The 18,376-nt window shown below is 39.2% G+C and overlaps 3 protein-coding genes across 5 annotated transcripts; 2 read left to right on the top strand and 1 right to left on the bottom strand.

Moving 5' to 3' along the window:
• The first annotated feature begins 1,604 nt into the window (after nucleotides 1–1,604).
• On the top strand, nucleotides 1,605–6,789 carry LOC113161336 (lysozyme g-like). 3 transcript variants are annotated; one of them, XM_026358854.1, is made up of 5 exons: nucleotides 1,605–1,787; nucleotides 2,840–2,923; nucleotides 3,149–3,303; nucleotides 3,438–3,549; nucleotides 6,522–6,789. In XM_026358854.1, the coding sequence occupies exons 1-5, from the start codon at nucleotides 1,778–1,780 to the stop codon at nucleotides 6,659–6,661; spliced, it is 501 nt and encodes a 166-aa protein (XP_026214639.1). In that variant the 5' UTR covers nucleotides 1,605–1,777; the 3' UTR covers nucleotides 6,662–6,789. The 3 variants fall into 3 exon arrangements, with proteins under 3 accessions (XP_026214639.1, XP_026214640.1, XP_026214641.1); XM_026358855.1 differs by lacking the exon at nucleotides 6,522–6,789 and adding an exon at nucleotides 3,619–3,823 and having other exon boundaries at nucleotides 1,614–1,787; XM_026358856.1 differs by lacking the exons at nucleotides 1,605–1,787; nucleotides 2,840–2,923; nucleotides 3,149–3,303; nucleotides 3,438–3,549 and adding exons at nucleotides 5,211–5,319; nucleotides 5,936–6,006; nucleotides 6,122–6,273; nucleotides 6,350–6,452.
• A 1,369-nt stretch (nucleotides 6,790–8,158) lies between these two features.
• Nucleotides 8,159–9,534, top strand: LOC113162405 (lysozyme g-like). Its single transcript, XM_026360499.1, has 5 exons — nucleotides 8,159–8,202; nucleotides 8,519–8,596; nucleotides 8,677–8,873; nucleotides 8,960–9,110; nucleotides 9,179–9,534. The coding sequence occupies exons 1-5, from the start codon at nucleotides 8,199–8,201 to the stop codon at nucleotides 9,310–9,312; spliced, it is 564 nt and encodes a 187-aa protein (XP_026216284.1). The 5' UTR covers nucleotides 8,159–8,198; the 3' UTR covers nucleotides 9,313–9,534.
• An 87-nt stretch (nucleotides 9,535–9,621) lies between these two features.
• On the bottom strand, nucleotides 9,622–14,946 carry LOC113162404 (zinc finger protein Gfi-1b-like). Its single transcript, XM_026360497.1, has 6 exons — nucleotides 14,561–14,946; nucleotides 11,921–12,229; nucleotides 11,542–11,756; nucleotides 10,929–11,054; nucleotides 10,668–10,833; nucleotides 9,622–10,185 (listed from the first exon to the last, which is right to left on the bottom strand). Exons 2-6 carry the CDS (start codon nucleotides 12,183–12,185, stop codon nucleotides 10,007–10,009), a joined length of 951 nt encoding a protein of 316 aa, XP_026216282.1. The 5' UTR covers nucleotides 12,186–12,229; nucleotides 14,561–14,946; the 3' UTR covers nucleotides 9,622–10,006.
• Between the last annotated feature and the right edge of the window lie 3,430 nt (nucleotides 14,947–18,376).

Genomic DNA, 18,376 nt, shown 5'->3' with positions numbered 1-18,376 from the left:
CACGTAACAGTAGATCTCCTCGATCCCAAAGTCATATTTAACCCTACTACAACAAGACATACTATTATCACATAAAGTGTATTAATTCCTCTTTCACACCTGTTCTAGCTAAAATGAAAAAGGAATAATTTGATGATGAAGAATAACTGTTATTACACCACATTTTTTCAGTACCTCCCAGCAGTAGAATTTCTAAATAAAATGAAACACATTAACAAAGTGAAAACAATAATAGAGTTTAAGATAATTTAAGTTTGTGCTAAAAGTGATACAAGCTCATCATGTGACAGTAGCGTCAAAGCTTCTGTAAGTCAGAATAGATACTGAATTTGCTATAAGAGCAAAAAGCAGGGGCGGATCTAGACTCTTTTTTGTCATTTCAGCCCCCATTTCAAACTTTTACTGAACTGTAAAATGGAAACATACAAAAGAACAAATATATAAATCAATCATATCAAAATTGACAGCACATTTAAATGTATATGACAGTATGTTTCCCATCCTAATGCAATGACATGATGTTCTAAAAAGTAGCCTATTAGCTCGATGCTAATATATAGTGGAATTACCTGTTTATTTACACACTAATGGAGATTAACATCAGTAGTGAGGTTATACAGTAGTGAGGGATAATCCCCCCTAAGGATGAAATCAGAAATGTTTTTTTTTAGATATTCTCAAACAGTAAATATAAACATATAGTAAGAAAAGTAATCAGTAATTCAGACCTGAACCATGACACCAAACAGCGAGCTTTAGGATCATCACAGTGTTCCATGAAACTGCATGAGATGAGATAACTTGTAAATATATTAGGCTCAAGTATCTGCAGCCCAGTGTCTGTTATGTAATAAGCACTATAATGTAACCATGTCTGACAGTTAGTGTCTTCAGCTGCTTCCTCAAAGTACAGCATGCTTGCATGTGATATAATCGGTGTAATACTGGTGCAGCTAAAATCTACATCAGGCTGCAACATCTGGTGTAAATCATATTTCTTTTTGGTACAGGTAATCCTGACGAGTGGGGAATACTATTTGGAGCTGAGGCACCTCCACAGCCACAGAGCTGCCACATGTGCAGTCAGATGTTAAGTGTTGTAATTAACACTGAATGAAGGTACTAATCAGTAAAAGACAAAGGTATCAGTCCTGTGTTCGATCAGGGAGGACATGTCACCCAACATGCAGCATGATAAACCTGCTTATCTGTTATTAGCCCTCTTGTTACTGATGTAAATAAACACTTCAGATGTCATTTCTGTGGGAAGCAGAACTGAATTGGAAAATGAAAGCAGTGAGTGTTCTTCTTTATGAGAATATGAGAAGAGTATTGAAACTCCCGGCACAAAGACCATCTCTGGGATGGACGTCACTGACACTTCACCAGAGCCAATTAATTTACGTCATTCAGTTCAACAGAAATGTATTAAGAATTCTACCAAAAAAGACTTCAGTATTTTAGTAGTTAAATTTCACTCCTTAGCCCAACAATGGTTAATGCAATAGTTATGTAGATAATTTTAGAATGAAAGACAGTTCTGTCGTATTTCAGCCTGCCTGGACCTGTCTCAGTCAGTGAAGGCTGTTTCTTGTAAACTGCATTTGTTTTCCCGCTATTATACTCATCCGTTAACTATGCGGTCCTGAAAAAGAGAGGAGGGCTTTTGCGGGGAAAAGTAAATATGGGAAGTGATATTGAAACTTAAAGTCGATTTCATGCAGCAGCTCTGTGTTTGGATCTTAACTCGGCTTTAAGAGAACGATCCGAGGTGAAAATGGGAAATTGTAAGTGCTTACTTTTCTTACGATTTTCAGTTTTAATGGTGTCTGAGAGTTATGATAAGACACAATCTTATCATATTCTTTCCATATTTCTCTTGTCTATCCTAACCCTTTTGTGCATTACGATACTCTTCCGTTGTCACGTTTACTGCCAAAAAATGCCATGTTTGTGGTTATGGGAAAATATGTTAAATGATGCTGCAAAAGCCTTCTTTGAACTTGCTTGAACTTTTATTTATCACACAAAAGTACAAAAGAAAGTGACGGTGGTTTTCCTCATGGCAGCATGGCGGTTTCTCATACAATAGAAATTAGAAACATATGGCAGCACACTATGGTTTCACAAGGCCGAAAAAGTAGGACGAGCTCTAACAATTTGGCAAGTAACTGAGAACTGAGTGTTGCTTATAAAGGAAGTGGCAGGAACACAAATGTGAACAACCTGGTTTATCTAAGACGAGCCGGATCTTCTGTGAACACAGAGAAGGAAACAATAACAAAAGCATGAAGCAGGGAGTAAAGCTGGAATCATGACAGCCTTTTTAAAGTTCTGTGGAGTTGTCTTGCAATAGTCTCAGCAGTGGTTTCTGCTCTTGGCCTTTATGCACTGAGATTTCCCTAAAGACACTAAATTTTTTTCTCAATATCATGTACTGAAGACGGTGAAAGATCTTTATTTCATTAAGGAGAGATCAGTAGAGTGTATAAAATTAGTTAGTTGACAGACAGACCACAGTTAGGAATGCAGTCTTTCACTGGAAAATAAGGAATAGAGCGGCTTCTTGAATTTGAGAAGCCATAACAAGAAAAGTGTGTGCCTCAGGCAACAAACTACAAATGTGCTTATACAATTAGATTGGCCATTGCAAACAATGAAAATGTTTTCTCTGTACTTTAGTCAGATAAATAAAGATGAATCAGGTGAACTGACTAACAACATATTTAAGGTATTTTTGCAGTTTAGGAGACCACACTTTTCTGGAGATGTAGTTTGTTTTTATTATTGATCATATTTGTACTCACTTTTTAAGCCTACAATTATTGAAATCTTTCAGCTTGTGCTTCTGAAGTCATCATGAAGGTTGACACAACTGGAGCCTCAAAGAAAACAGCTCTGCAGTACAATCTAACATACAAAGGTAATCACTGCAGCAGAGAAACACACACTGAAACATCTACAATATATCTATGTATATTTAATTTTATTCTAAAGATATGAAGGAATTACACACTGTGGGAAAAACTGGTTTGAAAGAAATTATGACTATGACTGTGAAACCATCAAAAAAGTGCCTCATGAGTAAAGCTGCTGCGATCCTCTCTGGTGCTATAATGATTTTCTTCTGTTGCATTTGTCTTTAAAGGTGTAAATGCATCACACCAAATGGCACAAGCTGATGCAGCAAGACTATATGATTTGCGCATCATCAAGCGTGTGGGACGTGAATTTGGAATTGAACCTGCTGTCATTGCTGCCATCATCTCCAGAGAGTCCAGGGCTGGAAACTTACTACAGGAGGTTGTACAAAATACAGTTTTACTGACATTATCTTATTAGAGTCTCACATTATAATAACCACAGAGTTTATTCCATTTAATTTAACATGTCTGTAGGTAAATGTTAATCTAAATCAAGGTGGATATACTCCACAGGGTGCATGGAACAGAGAAGGAGATCTTCGTCAATGTACAGAGAGATTGGCTGATTGTATTGAACAAATCAAATTCAGACATCCAGATTGGTCCAAGGCACATTGGCTAAAAGGTTTGTTTCACTGAATCTGTACTGTGACACTTTATTTAGCTTTGTTCTCATGGACATTTGTCTTTGCAGGAGGAATAGCAGCCTACAATACAGGGGTTGAAAATGTCCATGACCGTGTTCATGTGGATGAATACACAACAAATGGAGACTACTCCAATGATGTTGTTGCCAGAGCTCAGTGGTACAAAGAATACGTTTTTTAAAAGCTGAAAAGTCTGATACAATGTGCATCAATTGTGGTTGTAAATAAATAAAATTAACCTAATGTACCAAATTTATTTTTTCTATTGAGCTCAATGTGAATTCTCATCTCTGTTAACTGTGATTCTGTTCAAATAAAAAAAACAGTAAACCTTTATTACTACTGTCTTGAAAAGAATCCGTCGTGCAGGGTAAGATAAAAAAAAAAAATCAGCACTTTCAGTTCTTTGCTCCCCCACGGTTTGCTGTTAGGATAGACCCTAATCATCTTTTCAGGAATTGGGGTTTCCTCACAGTAAGAGATCCAGGAGTCGACCACATCTGTTAATTCATCAATGTCCCTGGATGATTCAATGAATTCATCTCACACAGTGCTGTGAAGTTCCAGCAGAGCTTCCTTTCTGCACCAAAGCTGTCGATTGACATAGTGGAATCTGAGTCAGGTCTCTCAGAACCAGGTCCCTGACAGGGCCAATATAAATACATCCCTGAAATCATGCTGGTAGTTTTATTTGTATAGCGCCAAATTCCAACACAAGTTTTTGTAAGGTGACTCTGAACCAACCAAGAGATGGTTCAGAGTCACCTGATCGATCTCTAACTATAAGCTTTTTAAAAAGGAAAGTTTTAAGTCTAGTCCTAAATGTAGAGAGGGTGTCTGCCTCCAGAACCTGAACTGGGAACTGGTTCCACAGGAGAGGGGCTTGATAGCTCAAGGCTCTGCCTCCCATTGTACATTTGGAAACTCTAGGAACCGCAAGTAAACCTGCAGCCTGAGAACAGGGGGTTCTGCTGGGAAAATACGGAACTATGAGGTCTTTAAGATAAAATGGAGCGTGGTTATTAAGTGCTTTTTCCCTTTTAGGATTAATTAAGTGTTTTAACTAATTAATTAAGTCTTTTGAATCTTGAATCTTTTCATGAACTAATTTTTCAGCATCACTTTGAGACAGGATGCTCCTCATTTTACCAATATTCACAGTTCTAGATATCTAGGGTAAGAATATGATTAGACAACATGTCTCTGAGTTTTTAGGACTAAACTAAATCTCAGACTCTATCTGTCTGAATTTACATCCAGGCCTTTATGTCTTTTCAGCATGCTTGAGGTTGATTAGTTTTTCTGGTTTCATAGATAGATATAGCTGGGGTTAGGGTTGTTTGGACAGCTGCAGTCGGCACTACTGTGGGGTGTCAGTGTCTTGTCCAAGGACATGTGGCCAGGAGGAAGCAGGAATCAAACCAGTACATTGACTCTTATCCTCACTACTGTCAATCAGTACTTTATTTTCTTGGTGAGAAGAACGGCTCCACTGAAGCTGCGACAGTCAGTGAAAGATTTAACTGGTTTACTGAAAGCTGAGTTATGGCAGCTGGACTTCTTTCTGTTAGGTCGATGAGGACAGAAGGAAGTCCAGTTGGCATGACGCAACTTCCAGAAATCATAATGGGAAGTAACAGTGAAACCTAAAGCAGACCTTAAGCAGTCGGAGTTCTCAGTTGGATCTTAACTCCGCTCAAAGAGGATAATTCAAAGAAGAAAATGAACTCGTCAATCTTCAAACAAAGGTGTGCTTTTTTTACTTCTCTTCTGATTTTCAGTTTTAATTGTGTAGGATTACTAATAATCTTGGATTTCCAAGAGCATACTTAGGTATTTTTTGTCGAAGCTGAACAGTAACTAACCTCACTTTGCATATTTTCTCTCCTCTATTGAAATAGAACATATCCTAACACAAAACTATGTCTGTGAAGCTTGATGGTCTGTTAATTAACCCTTTTGTTCATTACAATACTCCTCTGATGTCACTTTTATCACAAAAAACAGTATATTTTCAGGGGTTTTGAGAAAATATGTTAAATGATCTTCTTAATTCCATTAAAAAAAAACCCTGGATCTTCTTGCCCACACATAGCATGAGCAGGAAGCATGAGACAAGCTAAGTAACAATTAAAATGAAGCATAGGTTCAACTTTTAAACACATTCACTCTTTCATGCATAATGATACCCTCATCTGTTACCATTTACCAATTATTATTACCTTTTAGTCTTATTAGTGCTTATTTTTACCAAACAGAAAAAACAATGCAGGAGAGAAAATGAGTTTGTATTTATTGTTTACAATTTTTAAACTAACTTTTCCAAACCTGCAATTACTGAGGATTTTCAGTTTGTGGTTGTAGAAAAATCTGGAAGGTGGACACTACTGGAGCTTCAATGAAAACAGCTCAGCAAAACAATCTAACATGCTCAGGTAAACACTGCGGCAGAGAAACATGATCTGATCTGATGATGCAGAAATAAGTTTTAGCTAAACATCTATCCACATCTACAGTGTAACTATGGAAAAGTTTAATTTCTCTGTAAAGGGGAGGAGGCGTCGCACACAATGGCAGAAAGGGATTTGGAAAAAATAAGAGACTTCAAACCCATCATCAAAAAAGTGTCCAGTGAGAAAAAAGTTCGTGCGGATGTCACTGCTGGCATCATCTCCAGAGAACAGTCCTGGCACCTGCTGGAGGTCGTACAAAAATACAATTTCACTCACATCCTCTTACAGCTTCAATTTTTAATAAAACCTCAGTGTTTCTCTGTAGGAGGCCGGTGAACCCCTCCGTCAACAAATGCAAGTGTTGGTTGATCGTACTAAAGAAGTCCATAAGAAATTTCCTGAGTGGAAATGGAAGAAGCAACTAAAAGGTTTGTTTTACTTATTTCAGACATTGAGCCTATGTTTGGAAGCAACCTAACCTCTATTTGTCTCTGCAGGAGGAATAGCAGCCTACAATGCAGGGGTTGCAAATGTCCACGACTATGATCATGTGGATGAATACACAGACCATGGAGACTACTCCAATGATGTTGTTGCCAGAGCTCAGTACTTCAAAAAGAAAGTTTTTAAAAGCTAAAGCTGTTGACTGCAAGTCTATATTGTGCAAATCATGAATTAAACTGTCTGTAATGTGTACAGAACATAAATAAAATATCCTGCAAATCGAGATGTTAAGTAAAATAAACTACACATTTCTTTTATTGAGCTCAGTGTGAACTGTCATTACTGTAATCTGTGATTTTTATAAAACCTACAAACCTGAGTCTAAAAAAAAAAAAAAAACAGAAGATCATTATATCATTATAATCTGTATGAAGGAGAGTTATAAATGTGCTTCAGAGTTTCTGTTTATCAGATCAAGTACTCTTGCTTTGGAGTTTGGAGCGCTGACCTGAACTGATGTAACCTCGTCCTTTTTGGATTTGATCACACCTTGTGTTGTCTTGTCACCTTTCAGGTTCTGTTGGTTTACTTCTGTATGCGACTGCAGAAAGTACTCTGCTTGTTGGGACAAGCTGAAAACAACTAGTTCACAACACTGAAAATAAAAGATTAAGGTTCCTCTACTCAGGCCTGAAATTCAAAGAACTCTAAACTTTATTTAAATTCAAACTAAAGTGCAGATAATTATGGTAGTACAAATAATGTTGATGGATGTTTTTATGTGTTTATTGAGTTGCCCTCTACATGGCAGCAAACAACAGAGGGCTCACTTTATAATGAACTGTGTCTGCATGTTTGGATTTATCACTGAAGTGATAAGTTTCAGTAATAGTTGGGTTTTAGGGTTTTTGGAGTGAAGTGAGTGAATGAGGATCGATCGAAATAATAAAATCAACACAGACACAAACACTACAGAGGGGAAACTGTCAGATATAGGATATAAACGTAATTAACGATATGATAAACAAATCGTTTTACACAGGACACAGTGACGCTACCACATGTCTGTATTTACTTATCCAGTAGAACAAATGTAAGAAACTACTATATTATATTTTAGCCTCTAGCTTGCTTGCTAATTAAAACATGCTAGCATCGCAGCGTTAAATGAAACAGCTAAACTTACCGCGACGTGTTTCCTCCCATTAGACGTAGAGTTTTCATGTGCTGAAATGTCTGTGTCTGTTTTGGCAGACAGAGAAGACGAAGCTGTTCGTTTTCACTGTGAGCAACGAAACATGTTTTTAACATGAGGCCTGTGGTTGTTCGCTGACAGTTAGCTCCGCCATCTTTGTTTCCACCAGGACTGACGACTTATTTCCCGCTATTCCAAATGTAACGTAGTAAGAGTAGAGTTTGTACTACATAGAAATACTCAGGTAGAAGTAAAACTACTCATAGAAGTACATTTCTTTCAAAAAGTTATTCAGGTACGTGTAACGGAGTAACACCTCTGTTTACTGCTCTGGTTGGTTTTTTAGTCATTTCTTTTTTAACGGCGACTAGAGGTTAAAGGTCAAAAGGGTCGCGTGTCTGCTTAAAAGTGACACCTGCAGGTAAAAAACCAGAAAAGCAGACAAGTCATAGTGAAAGTGAAAACAAACACACTACGAGCAGTCTTACAGTTTTATTTCAGTGTCAAGCAGACCGTCAGAAGAGAAAACAGGAAAATGGGTGAGTGTCTGTGTTGTTTTACTGTAGACAGAAGTCGACTTTCAGTTCTGTGTGTTTACATCACAAGCTGCTTTTCTCCAGAGGAAACACGGGGAACTAAGTCACAACAACATGGAAGTACTCATCACTTGATGTACTGTTGGACCACAGACACGGGGGCATCGGTTCTTTAACCTTTTGTTAACCTCGTTTAATATGCTGGCCCCCGTTTGTACATGTAATCGTAAAAAGTCCCTTTTGGATTCTCATGCTTTGTGCTAATGCTAATGTGCAGGAGTGTTGGTGAAAAATAATCGAATTAAGAGGCGTTTTGTAGGTTACGGAGACATCATGAAGGTGGAAACTACCGGAGCTTCATGGCAAACAGCTCAGCAGGACAAGCTGGGATACTCAGGTAAACACAGCAGTGGAGAAACACCAACTCATCATCCAATCATCCTCGTTGATCGAATGATGTTGAATTTCTCCTCAAAGGTGTGCCGGCTTCACATACCATGGCACAGACCGATGCAGGCAGGGTGGATAGGTACAGAGCTAAAATCGACAGCGTGGGACGTGACTTTGAAATCGAACCAGCTCTCATTGCTGCCATCATGTCGAGAGAGTCCAGGGCTGGAAACACACTGCAGGATGGCTGGGGGGACGCAGGTAACGCCTGGGGACTGATGCAGGTAATAATGAAACCCAAACGACATAATTGAATCAAATAAAATACATGAACAGTGATGTTCCTCTTATTTCAATCCTGCCTCTGTAGGTGGACATTAATCCACATGGAGGTGGACACACTGCGCGGGGCGCATGGGACAGCGAGGAGCATCTCCGTCAGGCCACAGAGATCTTGGTTTATTTTATTAAACGGATCCAACAAAAGTTTCCTGGTTGGACCAGCGAGCAGCAGCTGAAAGGTTTGTTTTCCTGAATTAGTGGATTCACACTTTCTTAGATTTGTTGTGATTTTTATTTGTCTCTGCAGGAGGGATAGCGGCATACAACATGGGGGATGGAAACGTCCATTCCTATGACAATGTGGACGCCCACACGACAGGCAAAGACTACTCCAATGATGTTGTTGCCAGAGCTCAGTGGTACAAAAACAACGGTTTTTAAAAGCTGACGCTGTCGATTATAATCTATATATATCTATATAATCTGTATCCTGCAAATCATGAATGAATCATGAATGAAACTCTCTGTAACGTGTGACCAGAACGGAAATAAAAATAAACGTAATGCAGAACCACAAATGATTGGGCTGAGTAAATATCATTGTCATGTCATGCGTCAGTGTTTTCGGGATATTTTTAAAAAGTATGGTTATGTTTCAGAGCAGATGGTTGCCACACCTGACACATTCAAGGGGCATGAATCAGCACAAGAAAGGTGCATGTTTGTTACTAAAAACACTACAATATCCAGTTAAGAGTGACATTTTATTAGGTGATGTAGAATATATGGGCAAAAACACCTCTATGCCACACAACAGGATCTTTATAGCACTGCTTGTTTTAGTTCTGCTGGACATAGAGTACAGTTCCTCTGATCACTAATGGCTAATGCAAACATACTTTAATCTCTGTCTTATCATTCATGGGTGTTTTTTTAAACTTTGTATACAACCTTTCAGTGAATCAGTGAAGAAGTGCTCTGTAGCTGCATTTGCATGCTTGCTTGAGTGGGATAAGTCCATTGATGCATTGACCCACCTAGCAAAACACCACTGCATCACTGGAGACAGTTAAATCTGAAATACTAACTACTGTAAACCACTGTAGGCTGCAGACTCTGACTCAGGCCGGGGGAGTCAGCGGTAGGTGCAGTGGTGCTCCTGGTGCTGCCGGAGGTCCACTTTGTGCTGGAAGCCGTACAGGCAGCGGGGGCAGCGGTAGGGCCGGTCGTCCCGGTGTTTGCGGCTGTGGGTGATGAGGTTGGAGCTCTGGCTGAACGCCTTCCCACATATCTGACACACGTGGGGCTTCTCTCCTGGAACACGTGAGCATGGATGTTCAAACTCTAAATAAAACGTCTGGTCTAACATTTTAGAATAGCACTAAAACAATCAAATATAGGCAACTAGGACTACTTCAGACAATTCAGCTGCATTTTAAACAGGATTTCATTCTGTAGGACACGTTTCCTGTGGCAGTGGTGTTCCTAATGATTCATTTACAAACATGAAAATGAAACTGTTTACACGAGTGAGCACTAGTTCAGCTCGGCTCAGTTGCCGACTATTTTACAATAAAAATATGTGTTATAATTGTAAACACGTTAAACATTTACTTGTGCTGCAGATAAAACTGGTCATTTGAGTTGCAGCATGCAAGGCTGTGATGTGTCTATGTACTGGAAGCATTAGTTTCCAGTTAGTTTTAGTGATATCAGGAAGGTTAAACTGCAGTTGAGTTTAATAACTTTAACTTTAAGACTCTGACATGTACAATAAAGACTATGCATAAACCCACCGGTGTGTATGAAGGTGTGTTTTTTCATGTCTGACTTCTGGTGGAACCGTTTCCCGCAGTACTGGCAGGGATAAGGCCGCGTGTCTGAATGTATGAGCAGATGAGTGGAGAGGGTGGAGGAGCGCTTGAACACTTTCCCACACACTGTGCAGCCAAACGTCCTCTCCTACAATTACAGCACTGTGGTTATTGATCATCACATGTGCATTCAGTTGTCCAAAGACGTAGGAAATTTCAGCATATGAGAAACGTGGTGCTTACCTTGCCCCTGCACGGTGACTGCTCAGTATTTGTCCTGCTGGACTTGATGTGTGTCGCTGACAGAGGTGCTCTGCTTCCGTGACTTTTGCATATGTGAGTCTTCAAACTAGACAGACATGAAAATATCTGCAACGACAAGCAGTATAACAAATTAAAAGCTATAGTGGTGGCTGTCGTCCTTCAGGACAGAGGACGTTGGGAATTGCAGGAGTTTCAAAGGAAGCTATGGTGCAGTTGCACAGACCAGCTGTGGAAGGTGTTTTTTCACTTTCTTTAACAAAGTTTGATTCTGCAACTTGACTAGAGCTGAATGCATGAGAGAAAAATGTAATGACAGTTTAACATCAGAGGACGGAGCATTGAGAGCATGTTGCGTTAGCAGTTTAAAATCTGTTTTTACTTAATATTTTTGTAGTATTTTGTCAATTTGATTATGTTTCATGATGGTTTTATTAGCACGTCGGACTGAATGCTGTCCTGGCAGTAAAGCTAATTTAACCCAACTCAACGTGTATCCTCTAGCTTCACTGCAGTGTGGCTTTGTCTCAATTGTCTTAATCCTAGACAGCTGCTGTTTGTCTACAGGACTAATGGAATTGAATGGACTGCATACTTTGCTGCAGAGGGGACACTCTGGCTTCGGAGCACCACTGCTCCTGGTCTCTCTCGGGATGTGATAGTGCTGAGGCAAATCCTGAAATCCTGAGCTCACGTGAGGTCGGGGCCACACCACTGGTGTCAGAGGGTGAGTGTTCACTTTCTCCAGGGGGCAAAAAGTATTTGAGGGGACAGGACTGCAGGTCCTGAGGGTCCTAGCAGGTCTAAAGTCTGAGAAGAGATACAAGTGAGCTCCTCATAATTTGAACTGATACACACAAATATGTTTTTTATGATATCAAGTATTTGAATAATTGTATGATATATCACAATATTGTAAAAAATAACAAAAGCAAAACATTGCCTGTACAAACATGAAACAACTAATAACCCACCGTAGGATTTGGGGCTTGGTGTCTTTGTGGATCCACTTCCATTACAGAGAGTGGAAGAAGGAAGATCCTGTTGCAAAATTGTAACGGATACTGGTTTATTATCCAGTGCTTCTGTTGGGGAGTACTCTAAGGATGTATCCAAGGACCCTGCCTTTTTTTCTAGGTGGCTGAATATTACTGCTGTTGATCCAGGACTGGGACTTCTTGTTTGGGGTCGAATGTGGTGCAGCCCTCCCCGCTTTACCAGGAAAGAACGAGGCATCATACAGGAGGGAGGAAGACCTGCTCTACACGTGAAATCAAAGTTACCTGGAAAAATGAAATGAATGAAACCAGTGTTAATATAGAGTTATGTTTGTGAGAGAGCAAATCAGTTAATTTGTTCTCATTTTCCTAATCTGAATCACACTCTTTCATTTTTTTTTATATCAGTGTTAGTAGTTTATTCATAGTGTCCCATCTTTTGATTCATTCTAACTAAAGGCAGGAAGTATAAAGACTGAATATCTGTGTACAGAAGAGGGCAGCAGAGCGATGGAATCAACAGATGATTCATTCACATACAGGCGCTCGTGTGCTGTCTGAGCAGGATCATTGGAGAGGGCAGATTTTGTGTCTGTCACGTGATGATTTATGGTGATTGTTTCACTTTTATCATTATTATTGTTAGTTCTTTTCAACAATGGAAGTCAATACAACAAATGCTGAAGTGGTATATTGTCCCCTGGCAGACGTTCTCACGCCCTCAGGCTACTCTCACTTGACACACTCTGACATTTGGATCCAAATCACCTATGAACCCTCTTTGTGATGATGGGACACAAACAGTCATACCAAAATTGCAACTATCACTTCACTTCAACACATTTCATGACTCAGCGCTTGCACTTGAAGTTGCTGTGGAGGAGGAGTTCCGTTGAGGACGAAAAAAGTGTTAGACCACATAGCATAGCCCAAAAAGTGACACGTTAGCATGTTTAAGCTTTTTAATGTTAAAGAAGCTCCAAATTTTACATACGTGTAGTCCGTCCATTCCCACCATGTGCTCTTATCTCAGTAGACAATCCACTCATAATAATGGGCTATGGGTTCGTACAGTATGTGGCACCAATCCTGTTAATTCGACTTTATTCTATTATTGTATAATCCCTGTTTTATAGGTCAAATGTGAACCCTGAACGATGTCCTATTATTAATATTATTATACTGAGTTGAGTTATTATTATTTATGGGACTGAACAAAGAAAATGGTGCCTGCTACTGAAAGTTGTATAACATTTTACTTTAAGCTCGCTGTTAGTATAATGTATAAATAGTGTTTTGTTATAATAGCTGGTGGAGGTTGATCTTTTTTAGGATCTTTTTTTTTTAACTACTGCAGATGTCTTTAGGTGGTTTAGTAATGTGGTTCCCCAGCCTGGGGCATGGGCCCATGGGTCCAAAGTGTTTCAGGATAAATCTGGAGGGTCGTGAGGGAATTAAATGTCGCCAAAAAAAACCAAAAAAAGTTGTTCAACACTTGTGTATATTCAGATTTTCCTTTTATTTTCATATTCTGTGACAAATCCTGGATACATTCACCTCTTTTAGCCTCAAACTGAGAGACAGATGTCTTGTATTTTGCAGTTCTACTTTGTTTTTGAGCTTGTCTCTTGCTCTCGTTTCCGATTAGGGAACAATAGATTGTGGCGGGGAAACGTAATCCGGGGAATCTATAAACCTTTTCGCTATTATTTACATGTTATTGAGTGGGGCACAGTATACACATCTTCTTATATGTTTTTTGTGATCTGCTAAAATGTTTTAGCTAAAAAGCTTTGATTTTGCCATGGCATGCGTGTTCTATGTTGTTGTTCATACGTTGGGACATACACATACTGGACATGCAACAATTTATATATATATATATATATATATATTTAATGTATATATATATTTAATGAAGCTGCTGTGATAGGATTAAAAGTTAATTTAACAGGTTAAATTCACATTTTACGTACAAGATTCAACAACAAGACCTGATTCTGTGTGATGACACACACATCACTGGCTTCATGTGAACAGTCAAACATCAGTTGTATTGGTTCAAAGAAGGTGGTTCAGATTTTCCAGGGACAGAACTTTAGCAATTTATTTCTCCACTATCTTCTTTCACTTTGTGAGTCAGCACAGAGAGATGTGTGAATAAAACTGTGAATCAGTAATACAGATCTAAAACTGAAGCTCGATGTGAACATCAGCTTGTTATGAGCTTATGGTCGCTTTTGTGTACACAGGTGCAAAAAAACTACATATGTAATTATATTTGTAAAACTACGAACAGTCAGTTCAGTGTAGTAACTTATGATTGTAATAAAATTCTCAGCTGGTTTATGCTGTTTTAGTAACAGATCTTTTATAAACTCTGGTTTTACTAGACACTGACATGATAACTGACATTTCCAAAATCAGCATCTCGTGGTTTATTTGTGTCATACATTGGTATGATTCACATACTAACGTGTGTTTGTTAAAGAGATCACTGGTTCTGAAAGCATTTTACAGAACTTGTTTTAGGATATCAACAAACCAAAGGTAAAGTGTAGTAGCTCTTGTTTCACAAGAAACAACCCCCATGAATAAAAAAATGCAAATACTCACCAGATTTCACATTCCCCCCGTGTCTCTTAATGTCACACACGACCTTCACACTTACAGTTCAACAGATGTGATATAGAACAGAAGAGTTTTATATCAATGTGAAGTGTGTGTGTCACGTGTGCGATCAGTCTGCTCTGAGATAGACCGGGAGCCGCCGCCGCTCTCTGCTCTGCAGGTCGGTGTGATGAGAGTCAAGAAGGACGAGGAAGTGTTTCAGCTCTGACACCTCGGTGCTGACACTTTAACCACACTGCTTCCTCACACACACACACAAACCCAAACACTGCACAGTCGCAGCAGCGCACAGGCTGTCCGGCTCTGCTCTACACGCTGGAGATGTCGGTGCACAAGCTAAATAGAGTGTCAGACGGACTGATGAGAGAGAGGAAGAGGGTGGACGAAGACTGTGCTGAAAATTCTTCAGAAAATGTTGACACGAGGTGTCGACACAGTGGCGTTTCAAAATACACCACTGAGGTCAGGTTTAAAAGAAGCTGGGTGATGCAACAGCAGATTTCATTGTATAGCTTTATAATAAAAACATAATGTAAATGTAAGAAACCTGTGTGCGTGTTGAGGACGACTGGAAGCAGCCGTATCATTGTCTTTTTCAAAATCAACTCAGTATATTACACATTAGAGTCTAACACACAAACGATCGTACTCAATATTCCCTGTGTAACTTATCAAAAGTATGTCTCTAGAAGATGAACGGGCCTGAGGCACAGTGTCAAAGACCTTAGGGAAATCGAAAAGAACTGCGACACTGCCTGAAGCACTGTTTTTGATCTTTCCATGCAATTGTTGACAATTAGAAATAAGATGACACTTTATGGCACCTTTAACAACAAGAAGTCCCCACTGCAAAGGTGACAGACACAAATAATTCAAAATATGAAGAGTTGATGGGGGATGAACACCTACTGGGACTTTTATTAAAAGAAGTCTGTTTGTGTGTGTGGGTGTGTGTGTGTGTGTGTGTGTGTGGTACAACGAGTTTTAATTAGCTGTGTTGGGTATATCCATTTGACATACAAGTTAACGACAGTGACTATTAGCCTGTGACAGAAAGAAGAGCAGTAACACAAAAGCGCAAACATTCACATCTTACTAATAAAACCACAACAACACTATCAGGCCTTTGCAAAGGTGCAATGTCAAAGTTTATTTTGTATCATTCATAGGATACAGAACACTGAAATGTATTTTCCCCATCATACTTGAATTTATATCATCTTTACTGTTATTTAATATATTTGACAATAACATTGGTTGAGTTGCAAGAGAAAAGGGGAGAAGGCAGACAAGCTTCCTGGGTGTGATGCTGCGGATATCAAACAGCTGTCACATACACTGGAACAGAAATCTGAGACGGACCAGCACGGACGCCGTGAAGGAAAAACCCACCGTTTAGCGCTGCACTCTCTCAATTTCCTGCTATAAATCAGGGACGTCACTTAGAGAGTCTTGTGTGACTCTACCTACTCTTATGGCACGTTATGATGGTTTCATTTAATGTAGTGCTGTCAAACAGGAGCAAACAAAGTACGGATGGTAATTATAAACGTAACGCTAAGGATGGGAGCTAGGTACCATATTCAAAAAGAACTTACAAACATATGAAAATGTTTCATCACAGTAGAGTTTAGACAGTGGTGAGATTAGAGCACCATCACTGAACAGCTTTGTGCAGATGCGAGTCCAGATTAGAGCTCAGCTCAGTCGTACAACTGGTTAGTGTAATACTGGGACTGAAACGCAAGCTGAGATATTAAAGTCAGAATTCCTGTTTTGGTAGATTTGGAAATACATGTGGTTACTGGTGGTTATGTGTTTTCTCAATAACGCTGCTCCCAGACACATCAAGAGCAATTTGTGCAGCCAATCAAATTATAGGGGGGAAAAAATAAGAAGACTAAAGACGACAGTCAACAACAGCCAGGTAGAAGGGAATGCAAATTATTGCTCTAATTCAGTCAGGTGCCATGAAACCACTGCAGAGGAGGAAGGCACAACGAGATGATGTAATTAAAAGAGCACCATTCAAACCCTAAACAGTGGAGTAGAAAACACAAAGAAAACATCAAATTGATACTGTATGTGTTTGTTTCATGTATCAGTATGAGTATTTGTTTGTCTCTTTAGTGGATGTTAAATCACATTTCGTGCAAATCCTTAATTATTCATCACTTTTCAGTAGAGCCATTGTTCCAGCTGAGCCCAGTGTAAAAAAAAAAACACAGTTTGTAGTTTAACTACGAAAAAACACAATGCGTGCTCAAATCATGGATGGAAACCTGCTTACTGTTTTCCCACACAGTAATACTGAGCTCACTAGTGAGTGTTGTCTTTTGCATTAAGTAAAACGCACAGGTGCACCGACTTAAATCTTCCACGTCATGCGCATTAAGTTTCCTCTAAGTTCTTTGAATGTTGCACGGGAAACACAGACCCTGCCAGTAACAACGCAAAAAAAAAAAAAAACAGCTTAAAGCTCATCCTTGAACAGGACCAGTCGACTGAAACCAAGACGTAGAAGGAACTGAAGTAGAAACCATTAGTACAACATTTATTCGGTATGACGATATCCAAACACTGATTTCAGTGTAGAGATTTCAGTTGCTACACCCACCAATGACCACTAAAGAGCTGTTATTTGCAACATCCTCTTTAGCTCTTTGAAGGCCATTACTGGAAGATCCAATTTCCTTATTTCTGAGAAGATGGCAATAATGCTCTGCTTTACAATTCTCTCATTTGTATTGCACACAAACGGGGCTGCGGTGCATATAGGGCACCTTTTATTTTTTAGAGAGGATCAACTAATGTTACTCTGAGGGACATCGCAGTAAATGACAAAGTCAAGGTGGACAATCAGAGTACCTGGATCACTCCAGGTTCCTAATGAAGAACTGAGCCCAGCGTGATTAATCCACACCGTCTCTCACTACTTAACGTCATGAGAAGAGTTTCTTCTGTAGTACAGCAAAAAGCAGACATTTGCTCTCCATGACACCCTGTTTGATAAACGCCACACACTCAGCCTACTCACCATCTTCAGGAGGACTTGACTGACGGCTCTAAATACTATCTACATACTTCTGATCTTGTTGTACTGTATATTTCATATCTCTACATACATTTTGCACCTTTTTTTTTACTAAACAGAATATATTCATGTTTGATATGTAAAATATTTTCCACCCCAGTTATGACAACAGCCTTACAGTATGAACTACACCCTCCACTTTCACTGGCCCGCATGCTAAAAGTTTGAGCTGTCACAAAGTGATAAGAGAACTAGCGATTATAGATCAGTGATGTGACTTGGATTTTGAAGAGACAGATAACTAAAGGAATAGTTTGACATTTTAGTTAGATGACAAGACTGGTACAACTCTGAAGTCTCTTGATATTAAATTTGAAACCAGGAGAAGTTTAGATTATCTCAGCATCTCCCGGATACGGGAGATTTTGAAGTCCACCTTAATGAGCCTATATTAGCTTAAAGTGTACCTTTGTAAAAGAGGAAATCATATTTTTTTTTATCAAATTAAGAAGCAATAAAACACTATCTTTCAGCTTATGTTAGACCACAGATCTATATATATATATATACACATATAGATACCACCTGACCCACTTCTTTCCATTGGCGTGGATCCACTCAGTCAACTCAGCCGCCATGTTGGATCAGCGAAAAATGTGTGAATGTGTATGGAGGCATAGGGTTATGCACGATTAAATCTTCATAAATTGTTATATTTATAGCCAAGTTTTGAGCTGTTGGGTTTGTTACAAATGCCAGAAACAAAT

The sequence above is a fragment of the Anabas testudineus genome, chromosome 1, assembly GCF_900324465.2.
Source record: "Anabas testudineus chromosome 1, fAnaTes1.2, whole genome shotgun sequence".
NCBI classification, from domain to species: domain Eukaryota; kingdom Metazoa; phylum Chordata; class Actinopteri; order Anabantiformes; family Anabantidae; genus Anabas; species Anabas testudineus.
Note: the sequence above shows the minus strand (reverse complement) of the source record. Positions and strands in the feature narration are given on the sequence as shown.

What these genes read in the sequence shown, in the direction of transcription:
- LOC113161336 (XM_026358854.1), top strand. An exon ending in GTACAATCTAACATACAAAG is followed by an intron (nt 2,924 to 3,148) that starts GTAATCACTGCA and finishes TTGTCTTTAAAG; the next exon opens with GTGTAAATGCATCACACCAA. An exon ending in CAAGGCACATTGGCTAAAAG is followed by an intron (nt 3,550 to 6,521) that starts GTTTGTTTCACT and finishes TTGTCTCTGCAG; the next exon opens with GAGGAATAGCAGCCTACAAT.
- LOC113162405 (XM_026360499.1), top strand. An exon ending in GGACAAGCTGGGATACTCAG is followed by an intron (nt 8,597 to 8,676) that starts GTAAACACAGCA and finishes TTCTCCTCAAAG; the next exon opens with GTGTGCCGGCTTCACATACC. An exon ending in CAGCGAGCAGCAGCTGAAAG is followed by an intron (nt 9,111 to 9,178) that starts GTTTGTTTTCCT and finishes TTGTCTCTGCAG; the next exon opens with GAGGGATAGCGGCATACAAC.
- LOC113162404 (XM_026360497.1), bottom strand. Translation starts at nt 12,185, where the DNA reads ATGATGCCTCGTTCTTTCCTGGTAAAGCGGGGAGGGCTGCACCACATT. An exon ending in AGTGTCCCCTCTGCAGCAAA is followed by an intron (nt 11,055 to 11,541) that starts GTATGCAGTCCA and finishes TTGTCGTTGCAG; the next exon opens with ATATTTTCATGTCTGTCTAG. An exon ending in AGTCACCGTGCAGGGGCAAG is followed by an intron (nt 10,834 to 10,928) that starts GTAAGCACCACG and finishes CTGTAATTGTAG; the next exon opens with GAGAGGACGTTTGGCTGCAC.